We start from the raw sequence: 24,506 nt of genomic DNA on the forward strand, positions 1-24,506 counted from the left end.
AATACTATGTCAGGTCTACTGAAAATCTCTCTTGGACTTTCCATTTTAGCTGCAAAATTTCAAATATCTACAGTATTTGTTGTTTGCTACTTTGCACAAATGACAATGATGATCCTCAACTAATGTACGACTTTCCACAATTACATGAATTAACCTATTTCCTGCTGAAATAAAAGCCACAAATTAAGTTTTGAGATTCATTCACTGTAGCCTCCCATAATTTTCCATTATAATGCTGTCCACTGAAACATTCATTTGCTGAATGTGGAGCACGAGACATGGCAGATGGAGTTTAATTTAGATAAATGCGAGGTGTTGTTTTTGGAAAAGCAAATCAGAACAAGGCTTACATATTTAATGGTAAGGTCCTGGGGAGTGATGCTGAACAAAGAGACCTTGGAGTGCAGATTAATCGTTCTTTGAAAATGGACTCGCAGGTAGACAGCATAGTGAAAGCAACATTTGGTATGCTTTCCTTTATTGGTCAGAGCATTGAGTATAGGAGTTGGGAGGTCATGTTGCGGCTGTAAAGGACATTGTTTAGGCCACTTTTGGAATTTTGCGTGCAATTCTAGTCTCCCTCCTATTGGAAGGATGTTGTGAAACTTCAAAGGGTTCAGAAAAAATTTAAAAGGACGTTGACAGAGTTGGACGACTTGAGCTATAGGGAGAGGCTGAATTGGCTGGAGCTATTTTCCCTGGAGTGTTGGAGGCTGAGGGGTGATTTATAGAGATTTATAAAATCATAAGGGGCATGGATAGGGTAAATAGACAAAGTCTTTTCCCTGGTGTGGGGGAGTCCAGAATTAAAGGACATAGGTTTAAGGTGAGAAAGGAAAGATTTAAAAGGAACCTAGGGGGCAACTTTTTCATGCAGAGGGTACTGCGTGTATGGAATGAGCTGCCAGAGGAAGTGGAGGAGGCTGGAATAATTACAATATTTAAAAGGCATCTAGATAGGTATATAAATAGAAAGGGTTTGGAGGGATATGGGCCAAGTAAGTACTGGCAAATGGGACTCGATTCATTGAAGATATCTGGTAGGCATGGATGAGTTGGATTGAAGGGTCTTTTTTCTGTGCTGTACATCTCTGACTCTACAAATGATTTCAATCTTTCATTCAATAAGGTTCACATATTTATGGCTGATAATTGTTTCAGCAATAAACTTAATTTCCTTCACCATTAGCACAGTCTCATTCAGAATTTCTCTTCCACTCTAGCTAAGCCAATGTTTTTATTCTATGTATGTGACTTAAACAGAGTCAAGAAATAGGTGTTTGCAATTTGAATTAATGACTACACATTTATGGAATTGCCAAGAGCAAACGTTCTGACCTAAAACAGAGACCCCCTTCCTAAATGGTGGGGCTTGGTCAAACATTAAAGGCCTCAGCAAGTAAATGGGAAACTAGCCCACATTATTTAAAAGATTCTGGACTCAGAGAAAAATGCTCCAACATTAAACGTGAAGTAAGTATTCAATGAATCATTAATTCTCCGTCAGTAATGCATCCTCTTCATTTTGGTAGAAGCCAGCATCAATTAAAAACAGGATTTCAATGTAGAAATAAATTTATACTACAATTTAATTTACATTCGTATTTCAAGATTTTAGCCCATTTTTGCTTTCAATGTCATCTCTCTATTTCCTCTTCAGAAGGCAACAAAACATTCCAGAACATGGGTAAACAATTACATTTTCTGCCTTTTTCTCAAATGGTACCATTTTCACTAAGAACAGTGTGTGTTAGCACTGGCAGACTATAGTCTGCAGGTGGCACTGCAAGTTCAAACAATCCTTTGAACAAATTCAAGGGGCACTTCATTTTTATAACGTTCTTATTTCTCAATGTAGTCTATCTTGTCCTTATCCAATGGGCACCTTCCATTTAGAGGGAAGCAATGGTCTAGTGGTATTTTGTGCTAGACTAATAACCTGGAGACCCTGCTAATGTTCTAGGGACCTAGGTTCAAATCCTGCCACAGTAGATGCTGGAATTTGAATTCAATTTTTACAAAAATTTGGAATCTGGGCAGCACTGTGGCTCAGCGGTTAGCACTGCTGCCTTACAACGCCAGGGTCCCAGGTTCAATTCCAGCCTTGGGCGACTGTTTGTGTGGAGTTTGCACATTCTCCCCGTGTCTGCGTGGGTTTCCTACGGATACCCTGGTTTCCTCCCACATTCCAAAGATGTGCAGATCAGGTAAATTGGCCATGCTAAATTGTTCATAGTTGTTAGGTGCATTTGTCAGAAGGGGGTGGGTCACTCTTCAGAGGGTCGGTGTGGCCTTGTTGGGCAAAAGGGTCTGTTTCCATGCTGTAGGGAATCTAATCTAATCTAGGAGTCTAAGGGAGATCATGAAAAACTATAGTCAATTGTCAGAAAAACCCTATCTGGTTCACTTACGCCCTTTAAGGAAGCAAACTGCTGTCCTTACCTGGTCTGGTCTAGTCTATATGTGACTCCAGACCAATGGGCAAGATGGCTGACACTTAACTGCCCTCTGGGCACTTAGACACTAAATGCTGGACTGGTTGGTGAGGCCCATATTGAGTGAATGAATAAAAAAAGGTTGTTAGCTATCCCTGACAAACTAAGCTGAAGAAATTTAATTTGCCTATATGGCTAAACATTGCCTACATGCCATTAAACAAGTTAGTTTAGTGCAAAATTTCCTTGTTCAATGTAACATACATATTCTGTCCTTACCCTGGGAAAGGTAGCTCCATCTGTTCCAGCCAGTCATCCTGCTCTGTACTGTAGCGACAATGTTTGGATGACTCATGAGCTGCATCCTCATTTTCACTGTCACCCAAGGCACTGTCTGAGCTCTCATTTCGAGGGATGTCCCACTCAACTCCAAAAGGTGCTTTTTTCTGGTCTTGTTCCCCACAGGGGTCATCAGAGACTTTGTCTCCACAGTCCTGCTCAGCAGAACTAAGAATGTGAGAATCTAAGTCCATTCCATATATCTTACAAGTGCACAAGCAACTGTTCCCACTCAAGTCACGTTGCTGTTCATTGTTCTGAATATAAAGTTCCATTTTTGAAACCTCTTGTTGTTCAACTTTCTGCTGATCCTCTTTGGGAAGATCATCGATGGTCTTTGTTTCTATTAAATTATCTTCAGTAAAATACTCATCAAAGATGCTCATACTTCCTTCATGTGTAGAATCCCATTTATAATTGTATGAATTGGATGATGTGTCCTTTGTCCTATTAATTTTGTTTTGGTCCAGTGTTACAGGCAATACCTCTTGTCCCTGTGTTCTTTTCCTAAGCTCCTCAATGTCTTTCCGTAGTGCCTCATCAGCTTCAATTCTCTTGCCTTCTGTATCAGAGTCTGGTGACAGAGAGTAGCCAATCTGAAAGGTAACTTTTTGCATTGAATTTGGATTGCCCTGAAGATGATCCGAACTACAGGGTACTGAAGTAGACAACTGCTTATCAGGAGGCAGTTTTTCAACAATAGGCTCTATGATAAGGCTTTGGCCTGCAACACCAGATTTGACAGACAGCACTGTTTCAGTCTTGGCTTCCTGAAGGTAGTTTGTACTTTCCTTATATTGCTTGATGGTATCATCTCTGCCAAGAACTGTCAGGTCTGTAGTACAACTATTTGGACTGCAGTTGGTTTTCCATACGTTCCTGTGACATCTTGCGAATGCATCACTTGATTCTTCCTGCCTTGTAACATCATGCTGTTCTTTAGCAGCATGAAGGGGACACTTCTCATCCCGATACAAACTGACAGCACTGTCCCGTGAAAGAGAATTTTGGTTTTGCAATATGGTTGGGAAAAGCGAACTTTTATTCCTGTGAAGTGTAACCACAACATATTCTGACTCTTCCACCTCTCCTTTCTCCAGAGACGTGGTCATTACCGACTCACTCATTTCTGCATCACCATCCCCCTCGACCACCAGCTGGGTTTCTTGCAGCTCAGAGCAACGAATGAAATATGTCAGGAAGTGAAGCAACCGCTGAACCAATTCCTGTCGTTTACCAATCACCACAGTTCGGGCTAATCTTACCGGAGACCCAATTGCACCATGTAGATCGACTGTCAGAAAAATAAATAATTAAAATTAGAAGAACCCTTCTAATGTCAAATTTTCTTTGGAGCGGGGCAAAGGCAAAAGGAATGTTTGGGATGAAGTAAACAGATTTCTATACCTGCAAACTGAGCTTTCTTATGCTTTCAGCACAGGACCTGATCCCACCTTGAGGAGTTAGCTCTATGGAACACTGTCAATGCAAAGTAAAGCTTGCTTTGTTTTTCTTTACTCTGCCAGCCTGTTACTGAAGACCCCTACCACACTTGTTACAGTCTCCAATCCAGTACAACATCAAAACATTGGATAACATGGTACCAAATATTGGACAGCTCTGCTTTCCAGATGCAAAGCTATGAAGCCCCAGATTGTGCACACCTACTTTACATGGACTTATTACAGTCAGAGATTTCATCACAGTTGGACCAATTTGAATCGAAGTCTCAGAAGTGGAAAGAATTGTCCCTTTTTCATTCTGGTAAAATATCTTTGAAAGGTTCATTTGGGCACACAATTTTGTAGAAATGTTGGTGCACTAATTAACAAAAGTAAATATTTACTCAAAAGAAAAGTCAAAGCAACATTTACTTTATTTTCAGGGCATCATGCATGCCCAGCATAGTATGTTATATAACTATGAAATCAAATCAGACCAGAGACTAATAGCATTAGATTAATTTGTGTACATATGGATAAAGGTCAATGATCAAAACTTGAATTATAGAAAATGATGAGCCAATTAGAAAGCTAATACTCCATGAAATAAAATGAGAATCCTCTTTCAATGGTGAGAGCTTCACAGTTAAGTAGGAAGCATTGCAGTCATAAATTTTAGTAATGCAGTGGCACATTAAATATTATTTACTGGCTCATAATCTACCTCCAAGTCTCATTAAATTATACAAATGTGTTTTTATGATCAGTGACTTGATTATGGCTAAGGCTGAAGAGAAAAATAAACACCAAGTTGACATCCTTCATCAAGAGGAAAAATAAACAGTACAGCCAGAGAGGTTTTCAAAACTGAGAAACCGCCACATGGGGTTTAATAACTCCCACTTCTGGTTGGATATTTGACTTTTCATTCTTTAAAAAGGGATAGAATTTCTGCTTTAGATGTAATCTGAAAAAAGTGAATTTAAACATGGAATTGGACAGGTTGGAGAAAATATTAAGTCTCTGCAGAAAAATATTTGCAGTATTACAACTATAAAGGTTTCCACAAACCAATATAATCAGGTAATAAAGTATATTTGCTGTCATTCTGAACAGCAATAAACTGGCGTAGTTTTTGAAATAAGCCTGTGAATTAATTTTCAGCAAATATAGGCATTGCTAATAAAGCTATCCAGTCCTCTGTGATGAATTGGATTTTTTTTTAAAAATCACTGAACATACCTTAAAATATGCTGAATCATTTGATTATTTCAATATAAGTTTCTTAGTAAAATAAACGTTTCGCTGATTTGGAAAAACTTTCTTATTTGCTTAGTGATGCCAATGTATCTTAAGAAAATAAATATAGTTTGAAGAACTATCCTGAACCAGATTAAATAAAAACAAAGTTCAATTTCTATGATTTATCAGGGGCCTGATTTGGGTAACTAGGTTCAGGTTAGGAGAATTAGGAGGTCCTTCATCACCTGCTTTGCCATTCAGAAAGACCTTGGCTGATTTTTAACCTTAATTTCTTTTTCCTACCTTGTTTCCATTAGTGTCCAATCTATTGATTTTGTTGTTGAAAATACCTAACAACTGAACATTTATAAACCTCTCAGCTAGGGAACTTCAAAGATACACAAACGTCAGTGAAGAAAAATATCATCCTAACTTTAACTGACTAACTCTAACTGATTAGTTCAAGTGGATGGGCCATTTACATCTTTTTAAGTGGTAACCTAAAGGGGCCGATCTGTTTACACCTTCCATGGAAACTGTCCAGTTGCTACATGGCTGAGAGATTTGGAGGGTGCACGATCCCTTGAATTAACTAAATTCTCCAGCCAAAGGGAAGAGCCTCACAGTATCTACACTGTAAAGCAGTCTAAGAATTTATTGTCTTTCAATAAAATTGCTCCTCATTCTTCCACGTTCCAGGCAGCACAAGCCCACTCCATCTGATCTCCCCACATGACAACCCAGTCTCAGTGAAGCTTGGCTGCGCCATCCCTAAGCAACTGGAGATGTGCCTTCATTAGGGCAAGATCAAAGTTAGTTGGGGTCTTCCCAAAACACAATATAAATACAGTTCTGCTCGATCACTGCTATATTCCAGCATTGCTTTGCACGTGCCTTCTTCCTGCGAATGCGCTTTTATATTTCTATTATCTACATACTGGGAAACCCAAATGTCTCCATATATTTTGTATAATAGTAGTATTTAAAATATGTTCTGCTGTTATATTATGAGTGTGGACAATTTCACACTTCCTCACATCTGCTTGTGCAATCAGTTAAACTTTCTATACCTATTTGCAGATTGAAAAGCAAGCTCTGAGGAGCACACAATTTTGTATCATTAACACTGTTGAATGTGTTACATTTGGCCATCTCATTAAGACATTGACAACGTAAATAGCCAAGATGAAAGCTCTAAACCATGCAGCACCCAACATTGAAAAGTTATGGAGAAAATATTGTAGTAAACAAAGTAGAAGTGGTTTTGAATGTTAACTCTCTTACATAGAATTCCCTAACCTTTTATGTGGACTTGGGAAATTTCACCCAGGGCGCATCACATTACAACATTTGCTTTCCAACCTACAACATACATTATAATAGTTATTGTACTTCAATAAATTTTTATTGACTGTTCTACTTCAAAACATCCTGTTTTTAGGAAAGGTCCTGTATCAATGTATGGCTTTTTCAATCATACAAAATGAACTGGGGGAAATCAGCCCCAACTGATATACATCCCTCAATAATGCAGTCATTTATTAACATATTTTTCAGAACAGGACTTACCAAGCTGGGCCCAAAGGGGGTTGTACGGATTTGACTTTGATAACATATCCACACTTCGAGAGGAATGTTTCTCCAAGAAAATCTTTATAGGTGGTTGACCATTTGGCATTACTGTTGGGACCCAGGCAAGATGATTTGTGAGCACAGCAGTAATCAGGGCTGGTAGAAACCTGATTAAAAACAAGATAAACATTTGACATCAAGCAGGACACATTTTATCAGCTACATTTTCACGTTAGAGGAATGGTGTGCCCAAGCAATAAATGATGGCCATCACAGCAGTGATGCAGGCTCAAACCCCAAATCTGCCAAACACCTCATTTCACTCGAGTATGGTTTTGAGAAATCCTATAGTACTCACATACTGCTAAAGACTAAGCACGCCAATCTGTTCAAAATGCTGCCAGAAAGCTATGATAAATTTGAATGGGCTGCTTAGCATCAACCAAGGCAGTGGGTTTGTCTAGTCTGGCCAATAACGTCAATGGACTTGTGCCAAATTGGGAGAGCTGCCCACAAATTGGTCAAGTCTTACAGTCATACTCTCAATCATAGTTGTCAGCCAAAAAGTTCCAGAAACCACCAGCCCCGTGTATATCCTGTTTCACTGGCAAGACAGACGCACGAGAGTTGGCAGCCAGGGGGAGCAGCTCAGAGGTGTTAAACATAACTCTCGAGTTCCATGGAATATGATCAAAACATGAAGGAAAACTCATCCTCACTAATGCATCTAGCCATGAAAGTACCGGAGAGCAACACTGTCTAGTCATTGTGGAAACAAGATCACACCACCACCATATTAAATGGGAGAGATTCAGAACTGATCAGATGATCAAAATTGGACACCAGTAGAAGGGCCATAAGCACAACCTGTAACTTCATAGTCTGACACATTCCTCACTCAACCACTACCAGCGAGCCAGAGGATGAACTCTGGCTTAATTAGGACTATAGTAGCAATAGGAAGCATACCTAAAAAGGAACTGCAAACCTATGAACTACAAACATGGGTCATGTTTGCCAAAAATGAGAACTGGCATTGTCACTAGTTTTTAGCAAACCTGTTCAGACAGGTTATGGCACACCTCTGGATTTAAACCTTAACTTTATAACCTACAACCATCAGATGAGATCAAACATTCGGCTGTCCTTTCACAGCCAGACATGAACAGTGATAGATAATTAAACAAACAGGAGGCAGCAGCTCTGTGATAGTAAAATCCAGGACTCAATTACAAAAGCTTCAGCTCTGACTTTGCAACCTTTTTCAGCCAGAATTGTTAAATGGATGAACCATAATTGGCACCACGGAGGTCTGTAACATCATAAATCAGAGTGATTTATATAGGTTCATGCAGTTATTTAAGATACAGGAGGCTATTTGATTCATTGAACCCAGGCAATTTGATTTACTCTCCGTGATCTCAAGAATTATTGAAGGTACTAGTAAATGGCACTGACAATATCCTAGTAGTGGTATTCTAAGCGCTCTTCTCAGAATAAGATGGTGCCTCTAGCCAAGGTGTTCCAGCACAGGTACAACACTGGAATCTGTCTGACAATGTGGAAGACTGCACTGGCATATTCTGTTCAGAGGACAGGACAAATCCTATTTGGCTAATTACTACTCCATCAGTTACCAGCTAAATGAATAAGGATTATGGCTTTACCATGAAGCAGCACTTAACTCATCAACATTCAGTTTAGGTTCCACAGGACCAAATCTGCTATAAACCTAATAATAAACTTGGTTCAAACATGGCTGAGAGAGATCAATTCCAAGGTGACTGCTCTTGACATCAAGGCAGCGTTTGAGCATGGCTTCAAAGTGTCAAACGGAAACCAACGAGAATTCAAGGAAGCTCTCCAAAAGCCGGAGTTGTACTTAGCACTCAAAAGATGATTGAGGGTGTTTGCACCCAATCCCATTAAGTCCCAGTCAGTGTTGCAGTTTTAATCAAACTGACCAAAGATGTTTTTTCATGCTCTAGAGCAGATGGTACTTAATGTTGTGTCCCTTGCCCAACCATTTTCAGCTGCTTTATCATGGGCATTCTCTCCAACATATCAGAATGGGAACATTTGCTAATGATTGCAGTGTTTAGTTCCACTCTCAGCTTCTTAGACATTAAAGCAGTCCATGCTCACATACTACAGTAAGTGGACTCAAATTCGGGCTCATAAAATTTAAGTGTCAATTCTGTCATACAGAATTAACGTCATCAATACTGTGGATCAAAGAATGGTCAAACATTCTGTTGTGAGGAACTTTCCTCCCAACTGCTTAAACTTTTCCACCTATTCAGAATGCACAAATCTGGAATGTGATTTTTTTTAAACTCCATTGATGAATACAGCTCCAAAACTAGTCAAGAAAATAAACATCAGGACAAAGCTGCTTGTTTGATTATGTGAATGCATCTTGCCACTCACCCCCACGACCAATATTCTATGAATGAATAAGATAACTTCCTGTCTAAGGTTCTGAAAGACAGAATCACTATTCAAATAAAATTGTCACATGAAAAAAATCCTTAATTCTTGCAAAGCAACAGTCAGTCACTAAAAAGAAATGTAATTTATTCTCAGTTTGCAATGTAGGTGTTCTCCTGGATTAACAAAAATCCAGTGACTTTGAGGATCACCTTGGATCTCGTCATGCACTCTGCTTTGAAAACTAATGCTCAAAAGGAGTTCTAGAGTCACTTCCACATGAAGTCATGTGCTCACCCACAAGGAGGTGAGAGGTCTTCTTGGCTTTCTAGATAGTTCCTCATTGATTTCCTGCTAACTTAGGTGGATGTCTATTTTCAAATTTTTCCTCCCTTTCACACAAAAATGTGGCAATGGAGCAGGATGGATAGAAAGCTATGAAGATATTAATTGTGGTCACAATTAAGATAGCAAATTGTAATTGTTATCCAGCACGAAAATGCAAAGGGAATAAGTATTCATCCATTCATGGTATAGAGTTGTATTTCTGGGTATTTCAGTATAGACAATGAAGTACCAGAAGACTTCGATTCATACAGTATGGAAACAGATCCTTCAGTCCTACTAGTCCATGCTGACCATGTTAATCATTATGTTTCCCATATGCTGAATCCCCAAGTTCACTTACTGTGAAGCCCTTTTACTGCAAGAAGTGATCAAGCAAGAACGTTGTGTGCGCCTCCTTATGGTTAGGACAAGAGGAGCCAGTACAAGTCAGAAGGGTGATTTCTAACTCCTGTGTCAGCACACAGTGTATAAACAGCAAAACAGACATGGGAAGTGGATTAAACGCAAAATGTTATTTACTTTTGAACACAAAAGACAACATTTGAGATTTTCACTTTCTTTCATGAATATTTCAGCTTCTCCCTTTGGTTGAAAAGAGGCAAGTGATCAAGTTTAAGCTCCCAGGCCTTTATAAATGCAATTCTGTATTTCTCCACTGAGTGGTGCACAAGAGACATTAGTCTGCATCAGTGACCCCATTGCACCTTCTGAGAATTACTTATCCTCCACAATGAGAGCCTTCAGTTCACTTCAGTGACTGTCGTTTAAGACTAACTGCAGTGGGGCCGCTGCCTATCATTGTATTACACATAAAAAAGACAACAACTGTTTAAAAAATAAAATCTAAGCCTCCTGTAAGCAACCAAAGATTGAAACGAAGTAAATGTCATAAAATGATAATTTGTGGAGTCATGCCAACCATCAGTATTACACATAGAGTCCCTCAAATCCACAAAGCTATAGGCATAAGGTGCTAACCTCATGACAAATTCTTCTCCTTCCCAGATAATATCAACATGGCTTTGTGCATGAGAAATCACGTCTCACAAACTTGATTGAGTTTTTTGAGGAAGTAACAAAGAGGATTGATGAGGGCAGAGTGGTAGATGTGATCTATAAAGATTTCAGTTAGGCGTTCACAACAAGGTTCCCCATGGGAGTGAGATTAGATCTCACAAAATACAGGGAGAACCAGCCGTTGGATACAGAACTGGTAGAAGACAGAGGGTAGTGGGGTGGTGGGTTGTTTTTTAGACTGGACGCCTACGACCAGTGGAGTGCCACAAGGATCGGTGCTGGGCCCTCTTCTTTTTGTCATTTACAGAAATGATTTGGATGCAAGCATAAGAGGTGCAGTTAGTAAGTTTGCAGATGACACCAAAATTGGAGATGTAGTGGACAGTGAAGAGGATCACCTCAGATTACAACAGGATCTGGACCAGATGGGCCAATAGACTGAGAAGTGGCAGATGGAGTTTAATTCAGATAAATGAGGTGCTGCATTTTGGGAAAGCAAATCTTAGCAAGACTTGTACGGTTCTAAGTAGTTTGCTGAACAAAGATACTTTGGAGTGCAGGTTCATAGCTCCTTGAAAGTGGAATCGCAGGTAGATAGGATAGTGAAGGCGGCGTTTGGTATGCTTTCTTTTATTGGTCAGAGTATTGAGTATAGAAGTTGGGAGGTCATGTTGTGGCTGTACAGGACATTTGTTAGGCCACTGTTGGAATACTGCGTGCAATTCTGGTCTCCTTCCTATTGGAAAGATGTTGTGAAACTTGAAAGGGTTCAGAAAAGATTTACAAGGATATTGCCAGGGTTGGAGGATTTGATAGGGAGAGGCTGAACAGGCTGGGGCTGTTTTCCCCTGGAGCGTCGGATGCTGAGGGGTGACCATATAGAGGTTTACAAAATTATGAGGGGCATGGACAGGGTAAATAGGCAAAGTCTTTTCCCTGAGGTCGGGGAGTCCAGAACTAGACGGCATAGGTTTAGAGTGAGAGGGGAAAGATATAAAAGAGACCTACGGGGCAACATTTTCACGCAGAGGGTGGTACGTGTATGCAATGAGCTGCCAGAGGAAATGGTGGAGGCTGGTACAATTGCAACATTTAAGAGGCATTTGGATGGTATATGAATGGGAAGGGGTTGGAGGGATTCGGGCCGGGTGCTGGCAGGTGGAACTAGATTGGGTTGGGATATCTGGTCGACATGGACGGGTTGGACCAAAGGGTCTGTTTCCGTGCTGTACATCTCTATGACTCTGTGGAAGAAAATCAAATAAAATATTGCAGTTGCTGGAAATCAAACAAAAAAACAGGAATTGCTGGATAAACTCAGCAGGCCTAGCAACATCTGTAGAAAGAAAGCAGAGTCAACATTTCGAGTCCAGTGACCCCTCTGAAATGTTAACTGTTTTCACGGCACAGATGCTGAACTTAGAATGGAATCCCTAGTGTGGAAACAGGGCAATCGGCCCAGCAAGTCTACACCAACTCTCCAAACAGCATCATACCTAGAGTCATCCACCTACCTTATCCCTGTAATCCTGTGTTTCCCATGGCTAATTCACCAAACCTACACATCCGTGGACACTATGGGCAATTTAGCATGGCCAACCCACCTAACCTGCACATCATTTGGACCATGGGAGGAAATCAGAGCACCCAGAGGAAATTCACACAGACAGGGAGAATATGCAAACTGCAGCAATTTCTGTTTGTGTTTCAAGAAAATAAACAGTCACTCTTCAGCATCTTTAATCAGCTTTACTTCTTCAGCAGTGGTTTGGAACACCAGACTGGTGGCTCATCCCAAAGCAGGGGGCACGCAAGAAAACCTAAAGAAAGTTAGGACCACAAATGCCAAGAGACAGAGGGAATCTGACCAAAAGAGTATTTAAGCAGCATTTGGAATCAATAATCCATCAAGTGCTTTGTATTTTTCCTACAGACGCTACACATCATTGAAATAAAAATACTAGAAATAGTCAGCAAGTCAGCCAGCTTTAGTGCCGGAAGTACCACAGTTAATGTTTTAGGTCAATGACCTTTCACATAACTTCCCTTCTTCATTCCAAGTATGAAAAATCTTCTCAATACTCAACTGATTCTTTGATGTTTGTTCCATCAGTAAAGCAAACTCCTTCATAAACTGTTGGCAAAGCAGCTTTTTCTCAGGTGTTCCAGACATCATGGTTAACCATACAGGGTCTGTAATCCTTGGCATTGTATAAAGATTATATATCGCTGTTCTAATTTTGAAAAGGGGAGGTGGGCAGAGAAAGATAAAAACGATCAAGTTATTTTTGGATCTGAACACATTAGTTTTTCTTAAATGTGAATTATGTAAATGGAACAATACATATTATTCCTTACATTAGCTACGAAACTGAAAACAAAGACAAAAAGCAAAGTGTGCCTCTTCAGAACACAGGAGTCACTTGATATGAGCTGTTCCTGCACAATACCTTCTAATATTACTGAAGTATACAATGTATTAGAACTATCTGTTGTCCTTAGGAAACTGATTATATTTCATAGCAAGCAACATACAACCTGCTATTCTCAACAGTTCCTGGCATCAACTATGACTGATATATGTTCCCCTGACAGCTATCAAATTCCACTGGCAGTTGGCCAGTAGACATGTGACTGGTAGAGTGGAAAGCTGGATCTCAAACATTTTAAGTCTTTCATCCAAAAAGAAACTCAGTGGAAAAAAAACAGTACAGCTGCTGCAATTCTCTTAAGCTGTTTCAAAATGAAAAACATGTCATAAAGTTTTCCCATTGACAAACATAATAACATAACAGCATTACAGGAAGTGAAAGGATCTTACACTGAACTAAGTGTCTTTGCTGCAGTAGTGTGTCCAGATGCCACAACTCAGTATCTGAACTAAGAGTCAGATAGTAATTTTTTAGTGCAGCTCATTGAGAAGTCACAGAAATCCTTCTCGTTAGAAAGCTTGCTGGCAGTTGTAAAGAACTGCAATAATTCATTACTGGCAATGCTATTTATAGACAAGGTAATAACAGACATGTGGGACCTCAGGTGTTTGAGACAGTTGTAAGGTAACCTCTGATTGAAGGACAAAACCCTGAACAAGCTCTCAGCCATAGTTCTTGTCCCTAGTTAACACAGAGACACCAGAATATTCCATCCACTACTGTTTAATGGTGCATAGCAGATCCTTTGAAGAATCATTCAGAAGCCACCATTGATAATGGGATGCGCACTTTTCTTGGAGCTGCTAATTTTTCTTTTTATCCGAAGTGATAATTATGGTCTGAAGAACCATGCCCATTGTTGATATGTGGCTACTAATCAAATTTGATTTAGGTTTTATGCAAAACTTTTGAACAAAACCATGGTGTTTATGATTGCATTTACTCTGAGATTGAATCCATCAGTAACAGCATCACAATGCATGGTAAAATTAGCTGTTCTCAATTGAATAAGAATATATACAGTACTATATATGTATTTTTGTATAAATTAGTACAAAAAGACACATTTCATTCCCACATTATGCTAACATACTTAAGAGCTGGTTGTTATGGACCAGGCCAGACACCCTCAAAACATTTCAAGAAAGTAGTCCAGATCCGAACTTTGCTTGTTGTTTTAAGCAGGTGTAACACCGGTGTTCCAGGAGGGATGCAGTTGGTCACACCACAGTTTTAATCAAAACAGAATTTATTTACAAGTTTACTGAATGAAACACAAACAAAAGAAAATAAAATACTGAATAATCTAACCTATCCAAAAACACAACACATTATCCCAACGTAATGATGTTCCAGATACTTGCAACAATCCTCAAACACCATTTGGCTCAAAAGGTAACATCTAATACAGGGTCTTACAGGAAAGATGTCAGAGAGAGATCAATATGGATCTGCTTCTTTGGGTTCAGCAGCTTCAGAACTGCCTGACTCCTTTCAGTGAATAGCCAGACTGGTAAATATCAAATCAACCCAGAGAAAAGCTGAGCTGGTAGTGTTTAAAAAAAAACACTTGTACTCCCTTTTCATTGCACAAGTATTTTTTTTAAACTTGAAAGCCTTTTGCCTGAGGCAGTATCTGTTAGTATAATCAAATTGACTCTAAAACCCTTCAACTTAAGACTTTTCAGAGTTGTGTCTTTTAGAACCGCTCAAAGTAAAAACAAGGACAACATAACCTTGTAAAGAAGCAGCATCGTCACATAGTAAATAACATGCTTTAAAAATTCCTGGTTACAGCTCACCTGTTGAACAGCTTGGTGGCAAATTGCATGCAACCCAGAGAATTGTTAGAAGGGACAGGGAACATAAACATTAAGAGGAAACATTAACTCAAAATAAACAAAACTGAGCTGTTTTATAGCTTAGAAAAATATTTCAGGGAAAAGCAACATTATATTTAAGCAACATTGTTATCTGATTCAGTTTGTCAACATCCAGGAGAGCCAAACATCAGGATGCATCATTACGGCTTTCACAATCTACAATCTGGATCTTATCCATATGCCAACTTGCTTGGTTCATTATTTTTGATTAGATAAACAAGATACTAAATAAAGACTTTTAAGAATGCTTGTAGTGAGATATTTCATTGCCATTGCAATTGCTTTGGTCACATACTAAAATAAGTCACTGAATAACCAGGATGTATCATCCCAGTACGTTTCCTTTAGATAAATGCAATTGTTTCTTAAATGTCTACGATAGAAAGTGGTAATCAAAATTCAAAATTAATTTTTTCAGTACAACCAGGCAGCCAACAGTTACTAGGTGGTCTTCACAACCTATAAAGGTTTTAAAAATAAAGTAATGTTTAAAATAAACTATATTTCCAGAGTATATAAATGTAACAGCAAAATATTCACCTGAATTCATTCAAAGCATCCACAATCCTACTGTAACCCAGAATACGCTGGTTTGCCTCAGAAATTCTATTTCGCATTTTCATAGCCTAAAAAGAACAAGAAAACAAATGATCGTCAGTAGGTGCACCCATATCTGCTAAACCCTGCTGAAAACGTGAAGATAAGTTGTGTTATTATAAGCTATTGCAAAACATTTAGAGGTTCCAGAAAAGCCTTCATGGATGTTTTTTATCAGTTCTTTTAGAGAAGTGTTTCATGCAGTCTTGAAGATGCCTAGAGGACAAGGGAATACAGTCCCTTTGTCTAAAAGCCTTTTTTTTTAAAAATGACATCTCTGAAAGAGTAAGAATGATGTAACAACAGTGACTATGTTTCATTCATTATTGCTGAAGCATAGTAGAATGCTTTGAGACAAGTAAAGCACTTGTATACAATTCCACTTTAAACTGAGGCACAGCCAGCAATGAACTGGAATGTATAATAAGAATGATCTGTAAATGTGTTCCAGCCATTTCTAGGAGTAAATGTAATATGAATTTTGGAGGCAAGTCCATTCAAAATACAATACTAACAAGGCATCAAGTTCACGATTTAAGCCTCAAGAGAGTCCTTCACAACCATTTCAAGGGGATATTTTGGTCTTGCTCATCTTTCTCCATTGTAAGTTAACATAGAATTGTATACAAAACCAAATAGTCCTATTCTACCATTCAGAACTGTTAAGTATGAAATGCGAAAGTTCCTCTGGCTTATACAAAAGGTCCAAGATGAAGATGTGAAATAAAGGGATAATGAAATAGCCGAGACGAAAAAAAATTGTACCAAGCTTTCAAGAACCATGTGGAAAGCGTGGCAGGTGCAGATCTTAGTCAAGGCATTTGCACCTGGACAGTTGCTAAAAAATGTTACCTGGAAGCATGTAAGAGGTAACACTAGTCTCAGCACCTACAGTGACTGCATCATTTCAGGGAATAAGACTTCACAACTCCAAATGGTGTCACATTTATTCAATGGGATATGACATGTAGCCACATTGAAGCCACAGACAGAAATATAGTGCATTTAATTCTTACAAGAGAGTCAATTAATTTGTTCCTCACTCAAGCAGTCTTGAACTCTTACTGTTATCTTGGAAAATGTTCAAACCCACACATGGGGGTTTGCTAATGAGTAACTAATCCTGAAAAGTGTGACAGAAAGTTTGGGTCTTTTGGGAATTGGCATCCCTACTGATGACAGTCAGAAAGCTGCTACAGAACAACTCATTTAGTGAGCCCAAGGAGACATTCTTATTTGACTAGGATCATGGACAGCCCTCTTGTGGAACAGTGGTAGTGCCCCTTTCTCTGGACCAGAAGACTTGGGTTCAAGTCCTACTTGCACCAGAACTGTGTAATAGTATTTCTGTACAGGTTGATTACAAAATATCTTGGAAAAAGATTCATCCCAGTTAATCCTCAAGTCAGTTCTGTATTTGGTAGGACAATCCTGTCAAGTGGCAGGAAGCTTCTCAGTGTTCTGTTCTAATAGTAAGGACAATTTAAACTGGTTCAATTCCTGTCTCAATTATGTACACTCTTGGGAGTCTTCAATGTTTAGCTCTGCCAAAACAAACCTAAGCTTCCTGGAGATGGATAAATAGTATCCCAGCTCAGAACACATTGTTGACATGGGGATCAAAGGAAACGCTCTTTACAGATTTATTTGTAACTGACAATAGTGACAAACCACATGCATGGTAACAGTTTATTTAAATCCAAGCAAGAGAAAATAATGAAATTAGCAAAGCTCATTTTGGACTGGAATAGGCAAGCACATGCCTGAGATTCATTATATAGTGAGTTGAATTCAACTGTTTTAAGCAATTTTAATCGCTTCTCATTTCACCTGAACTGGTCAGCAGCAATTCCAGAACAACTGAGTAAGGCATTAGAATTAATTACACAATGATTTACAGTTACGCCTTTCCACCCATCCCATTTTCATCTCACTAAACAGTTTTTTCAAAAATTCCTGATAGAAGCTTAAGGTTCACTACTTCCACAACGGCAAATTAGGGCAGGATTTATACACTTAATGCTAAGGTCCTGGAGAGTGTTGCTGAACAAAGAGACTTGAGTGCACGTTCATAGCTCCTTTAAGGCAAAGTTGCAGGTGGACAGGATAGTGAAGGCGTCATTTGGTTTGCTTTCCTCTATTGCTTAGAGTATCGAGCACGGGAATTGAGAGGTCATGTTGGAGCTGTACAGGACATTGGTTAGGCCACTTTTGGAATATTGTGTGCAGTTCTGGTCTCCTTCCTATCGGAAGGATGTTGTGAAACTTGAAAGGGTTCAGAAAAGCTTTACAAGGATGTCGCCAGAGCTGAAGGGTTTGAGGTATAGGGAGGGGCTGAATAGGCTTGGATTATTTTCCGTGAAGCTTTGGAGGCGGAGGGGTGACCTTATAAAAAGGTTTATAAAACTATTAGGGGAATGGATAGGGTGAACAGACAAGCTCTTTCCCCAGGGTAGGGAAGTTCAAAACTAGAGGGCATAGATTTAAGGTGAGGGGGGAAAGATTTCAATGGGATCTAAGGGGCAGCTTTTTCACGCAGAGGGTGGTGTGTGTATGGAATGAACTGCCAGAGAAAGTGGCGGAAGTGGTGCAATTACAACATTTAAAAGGCACCTGGATGGGTATACAAATGGGAAGGGTTTAGAGCAATATTGACCAACTGCTGCCAAATGGGACTAGAGTAATTTAGAATATCTGGTCAGCATGATTGAGTTGGACTAAAAGATCTGTTTCCATACTATACATCTGTGACTCCAAGACCACAACAAACTTCAAATACTACATACATTTTAAACTGGAAATATTTTCTAATAATAACATTCAGTTGCTTTCCTGGTCACAGTTGTACATGCTGAAAAAATAATCTCTACACATTAGCAAGGATGCAAACATATCTATCAAGTGGCACTTCGTCAGTAAATGACTCAGACAAAACCATGTGGCATTACTTCCCAATTACCAGAAGGAGGAAGTGAGTGTACCTGCTCAATAGCAAACTTCAGTCTGTTCACATGACTCTCAAAGAGAGGAAAATGAGCAAAGAAGAACTCGTGAAACTTGTTATTTTCTTCCTCATCTTGTGACAGTGAAAATATAACCCCAATAGCAATCTTCTTTTTTCGAACAATGGAGGGATTGGAACTACAGCTTTCATCAGACATGTTAAAGCTCTCTTCTACTGACCTGAAAGACCAGAAAAACTGTCAACATAACAGCAAATAGATGCATGTCAAATATTATATACAAAAAAGTTCTGTGAATAATAACAACTGAAGGCATGGTCACACAGAAGAATTGAGTGAAATCTCTAGCAGCAAGTAGGCAGTGAAAGTGCTTTGAGACAGCAGACAGTACTGCTTTAAATCAGTAGTGCTGTTCAAGTTAAAGTTTTAGCTTTTCAGTCATGGGGAAATCACAAGAGGAGATCTTCATTTAGCTGGTTTGCAGGATGGCAAAAGAAAATGCAAATGATGCCTGAGCAGAGCTGGCTTCAAAACAGCAAGGCAGCAGCTGCACAGGTGGTCAAATGCCTTAGTCAGGGACAGTGTGTAAAATGTGGCTCACAACAAAAGGGAGTGGGTCGGGTAAGAGTAAAAAAAAGATTGAAAAAGGGAGATTTACTTGAAATAACTCCTGCTCCCCACAAACAGCAAAGCAAGCTTCTGGGGACATGCAGTACCTGTCCACAATACAATCCAGGTATTAAAACCCAACACATCCAGGTAAGGTGTATGGCCTGGTTGGGGTATCTACCACTGAGGGGAGGGGAAAGTTAAAAATCACTCATCACCAGATTATATGCCAACAGGTTTATTTGAAAAAGTACAAGCTTTTGGAGTGCTGCTCCTTTGGTCAGGTAGCTAGTAGGGTAGGATCATAGAACACAATTTATAGTAAAAAGATCATGCAATGTATTAAACAAACTTAAATTGCTGTTAAGTCTTTTTGAACTTTGTCCACTCCAGTCCAACACCCAGCACCTCAACATAATTACTACTAGGGGCACAGTTTAAAGAAGGATGCCATTTAGCACCAAGATGAAGAGAAACTGTTTATTCAGATGATTGCGAATCTTTGGAGTTCTTTACCATAGAGGGCTATGACGGCTCAGTCTTTCAGTATGTTTAAAGATCAGGATTGATAGAGTGGTGTATAAAATCAATTATACCTATGACAGAGGGGCAAAAATTTAAGGTTACTTTGCAGTAACATCACTGTTGTTCCTCTGACAACTGCAAGAACACGGATTCTTTGCATGTCAGGATATCACAAGACTCATCAGTAGCCATTTTACAATCTCTAACTCTGTGGAGGATTCAAAATGGTTGAATCACGTGTCAGTTATACTTCCCAACTTTTCCCCACACGTCCTCCCAAAAAAAACTAAAGGCAAAATAAGAGCTCATCAGGAGGGCAACAACAGAAGCTCTTCAGAGAATATCTGATGTAGCATTGGGTGAAGAATTACTGATTAACTGGAGATGATCAACCTGTGTGGCATGGTGGGAGGTTTTGAGTTCATGTGTTGGGTGGCAGAGTGGTAAAGATGTACAATTTTGTGAAATGAATGCAATATTTGTTCCAAATACCACTTTTCTGATTAATTTTAGACTTACCATCTGGGGAAAACTCCATTTTCAAGACTAGTATTCTGACTACGGCGCCAGCGACGATGGTAGCTGCTCGCACAACTATTTGGAAGTGAGGAGCTTGGTGAAGGGAATGGAGTGATAAGCAGGCTGCTTAAGGAAGCTGTCAAATGTGATCAGAAACAGATTTTTGACTTGGCTGAGAATAGTTTACCTCACTTAATTAAACAGACAACTTTGGGTTTGTTTTCCAGTAAATTCTTATACAGCATGTAAATATCATTACAACAAAACAAAGAGCTGCAGAGGCTGGAAATCTTAAAAACAGACAGCGCTCAAGACACACAGCAGGGTCAGAAACTCAGATGAAGGGTCACTAGATTGAACAGTTAACCCAGTTTCTCTCTCTCCCTCCATAAATGCTGCCAGACCTGAATTTCTGCAGCACTTTGTTTTTGATGCAAATGTCATTATTAACTTTCACAGTTAATCTAAAAAGAGTTTTCTATTATCAACTTAAAATTCAAGGTAACCAATGCTTGTTTCAAAATTAGAGAAAGTATACCTTTGTCAAATTATTCAGTAATTAGTATTTTGTTTGAAAAAAGTAGTTTTACGATGGTTACTTTGAAGTTTGGCCTGAAATGTAAATATTTAATTCTGCACGCAATTCTGAGTTGGTGAGGATTTTTCTGAACAGTTACTGAATGGCATGTGGCATTTGTCCTCAGATAGCCAGGCCATTGTGACATCAACTTACTTTACCTCGTTGAAGATGGTTATGCCCCAGGAAATGAAAGGAACTATTTTGAAATATTAAACTACTCAAAAAATCTGTAATGTAATGAGAGTATAGTTGTATAATGAACACCATCCAAAGCAATTTAAAAAAGTGGGCAAGGATTTGTTTTTAGAAAAGCAATTATTGGAACATTCGAGTCTAATAATTCGGAACTCTCAGCTTTCTGATATTTATAAAAAAGCCATTGAAATTCATTACAGCTAGATAAAGACTTTTGGCTAGATCGGGTGCACAGCTTTCCCGTGTCAGAGATCATAGGTCTATAAGCATGCTCTGCAACCTGAATTTATGCGTGGTAAGTTTCCAAAATCAACATTATGTTGTTCAAAAGAATATTTATTGGAATTTTACTTTTCCAATTTATCAATTGTGAAACTCAATTGTTCCAAGTGTTTTAGGATATTGCAGTGCAATGAGGAGTGCTACAAATGCAATTATGGAAAACATTTAAGGAATATTTCAGTTAAAATCATTTCAGTGACAACCATAAGGACTCAACACCAAATGTGATTGCAGTAGGTAGTAACACTTTCAATTCTCACCAGATCGTGTTATTCCACTGTCTCTGTCTTCATTGATCCCTCGACTGGGCATGTCCATTGGAGTGCTGTGAACTGTGAACATTGAGAGAGAGAGAGAGAGAGGATTTACTTCTTTAACATTTTAATATCATGATGTGTTTAACATTTATTATAAAAGGACAAGTGATTAACAATATCACAAGGTGCAGGGCAGCGTACATGCAAGAATCACTATGGAAGATCACATGTGAAAGCATGCAATTTAAATCAGCCAAAATGAACAAATTTCCAATTTTACTAAACACCACCACAATCACAATAATGAACTAAATCAAGATCAATTACATTGTTGATTTGAGATGACAGAGTTCATGATTTAAACTGGACTCCAATGAGATTTGGCAAATTAAGACACTAATTTTGCTTTAGATTACAAGCATTTTATAAAGTCACATTATAAAAGATAATTCAGTAATGACATTGTGTTAACTCCAAGCCTTCTCCTCAGCTGGATTCCTTACTTTAATTAGGAAATTAAGTCTCCCATGGCAGAAGAGAGTTCTGAATGATTAGTCTCCTGACAAATAATTGCAAAAAAAACACCTAACTTGCATTTTCTGTTTATTTTTTGAAGCCAATAAACTCTTTGCTGTCCTTCCACTATAAGAGAACTAATGCGTGCCTCGGACATGGAAATGCCATCACAGAAACAGATATAGTGATCATTTCACATACAGCACTTGAATAATCTACCTCGCATACACTGGCCACTTTAGCCACCAGCAAAAGAATGTGGTACAAAGCTATCCCCATCTCCAAACAAATTGAATTGCATCAAATCCATCATCTAGTACAAATGGAAAAATGCCACTGACCTATAGTTACACAACATACTGAACAGCTACTGGTGGGAAGCTCTTAGGAAATATTCATTTTCAGCACACTGTGATATACATACATCTGACAAGTTATGTTTGAAAGAGCCACCAGATACACCAAGAGATGGAGAATCCTTCAAATCTGCTTTTAACATCCAAATTGTGCACACGCGAGCATAAAAAAAAACAGGAATTTTCTTTGTGACTTCAGGTACATTTGCTTCGAGTGTAGATTGAAACATAATTTACATAAAACTTTGGACATGTCACCAAAGGAAGGTGTTGACGAGAAATGAAATATTTGCCAATGGGACTGGGGAGTGACTGCAACTTCCAAGAATGAGTTCCCTGAATATCCTTAAGGGAATTCCAAAAGGTGTGAGTAAATCACGTGAACACACTGTTTGTATGACATCAACAACAGTTCAAAGTATGTCATCCAAAGGAAAAAGTAAAGCTTTAGAAAGATTTCGATTGTATATCAATTTGAAGTTGAACTCTGGTTATTCAGGTTACAAAATCGTGTATAAAGCAGTTCTTTCTTTTATTTGCCTTTCATTATTCCAACAGAATAAAGTGTCCAAGGTTTCTTACTATACTGCTTGAAACCAGCCACAGAACGGGTATCCTTAATACTTGCTAATTATTCTGAAAATTCCATACTAAATAGCACAACTTATTATTCTGGACATCAAAGTAGTTCTCTCGCTGGAGACAACACTGTGCACTCCAGTACTAACATCCATGGTAATGAAGTAGAAAATTCTTTGGCATTAAAAAAAAGCTGCAAATTTCATCAGAAACACTCAATAAGCAGCAACTGAAGTGCCCTGTTTGTGAAGTAGGTGCTCTCTTTTTCTAGCAGCTGTAGAGAATGATGCACTTGAGCTTGGAAAAAGGAGGCAGCCATACAAGTGCAAAATCTTCTGCCCAGTATCTTTTCTATTACTGTTATTTTTTGCCCTACTTTCTTGTCTTGCATTCCTAATAGTGTATGGTTCCATGGGAAGCTTCTTCCTTCTTCAAAGGTCAGGAGTGTTCCACCATAAAGAACAAAAACTCAATTATTTTCTACTGCTGTTCACAATGACTTCTATCAGGAGGCTGCTGTCATGGCATGCACACTAGTCAGTTTAGTACAATCCTCAGATCCTCTGTAGCTCATCTACAATATCATTTGACTATGCCTTTGCCACCCCTTCTTTCTGTTGCCTTTGAGAGGAGATCTCTGTGATACATTAACTTTGATCAATGGGCCCTAAATACGAACATTTTCATTTATGGATCCAAGTTAAAAATCACATAACACCAGGTTATAGTCCATCAGGTTTAATTGGAAGCACTAGTTTTTGGAGCGCTGCTCCTTCATCAGGTGGTTGTGGAATACTCCATAACCACCTGATGAAGGAGCAGCGCTCCAAAAACTAGTGCTTCCAATTAAACCTGTTGGACGATAACCCATGTTATGTGATTCTTAATTTTATAGACCCCAGTCCAACAGTGGCATCTCCAAATCATAAGTTTTAATATATTCTTTTTGCTCTTAGAATTTCAAGTACCTCTTCATTTGTCTTACGGACTGTAGAAGGATTTTTAGCATACATCATAGCACCCACATTGCAAAGCCCTCTGAAGATCTATGGAAGTAAATACTTCCATATTGGATAGATAGAACATAGAACTGAGCTGTTTTTTTTGATATAAACTTCAGTATGTGTTGTTAGCACATACTTCATCTTCACAGTATGTTTTTAAACCAGAAAAATTCCACAATCCCACTCACTACGGTGTCTCCTTATGTTCTTTTCTACTACAACAGACTAGAATCCTGCCCCCAACAGATGGCTGGAACTGATCAATAGATTACAACTTCTGCCACTTCCCTAGATACCTTAACCTGAAAAAGGTCCAAGTCAAAATGCTTTGGGGTGAGGCTTAGTTTTCAGGGTGCCACTCGTCAGTCTGCCACTCTTTAAAAT

General features: G+C 38.9%; 1 protein-coding gene across 3 annotated transcripts in view; it reads right to left on the minus strand.

The window, feature by feature from the left end:
• The window catches only part of fnip1 (folliculin interacting protein 1), a 114,448-nt gene that overhangs the window by 9,225 nt on the left and 80,717 nt on the right, over window positions 1–24,506 (minus strand). For all 3 annotated transcript variants that reach the window (XM_060837297.1, XM_060837298.1, XM_060837295.1), the window contains 7 exons: window positions 21,671–21,742; window positions 20,354–20,489; window positions 18,719–18,920; window positions 15,681–15,766; window positions 12,913–13,059; window positions 7,028–7,197; window positions 2,715–4,068 (listed from right to left, as the gene is read on the minus strand). In XM_060837297.1, coding sequence (XP_060693280.1) covers window positions 2,715–4,068; window positions 7,028–7,197; window positions 12,913–13,059; window positions 15,681–15,766; window positions 18,719–18,920; window positions 20,354–20,489; window positions 21,671–21,742 — 2,167 coding nt within the window. The remainder of the gene's footprint in view (window positions 1–2,714; window positions 4,069–7,027; window positions 7,198–12,912; window positions 13,060–15,680; window positions 15,767–18,718; window positions 18,921–20,353; window positions 20,490–21,670; window positions 21,743–24,506) is intronic.

The sequence above is a fragment of the Hemiscyllium ocellatum genome, chromosome 16 (assembly GCF_020745735.1).
Source record: "Hemiscyllium ocellatum isolate sHemOce1 chromosome 16, sHemOce1.pat.X.cur, whole genome shotgun sequence".
Classification (NCBI taxonomy): domain Eukaryota; kingdom Metazoa; phylum Chordata; class Chondrichthyes; order Orectolobiformes; family Hemiscylliidae; genus Hemiscyllium; species Hemiscyllium ocellatum.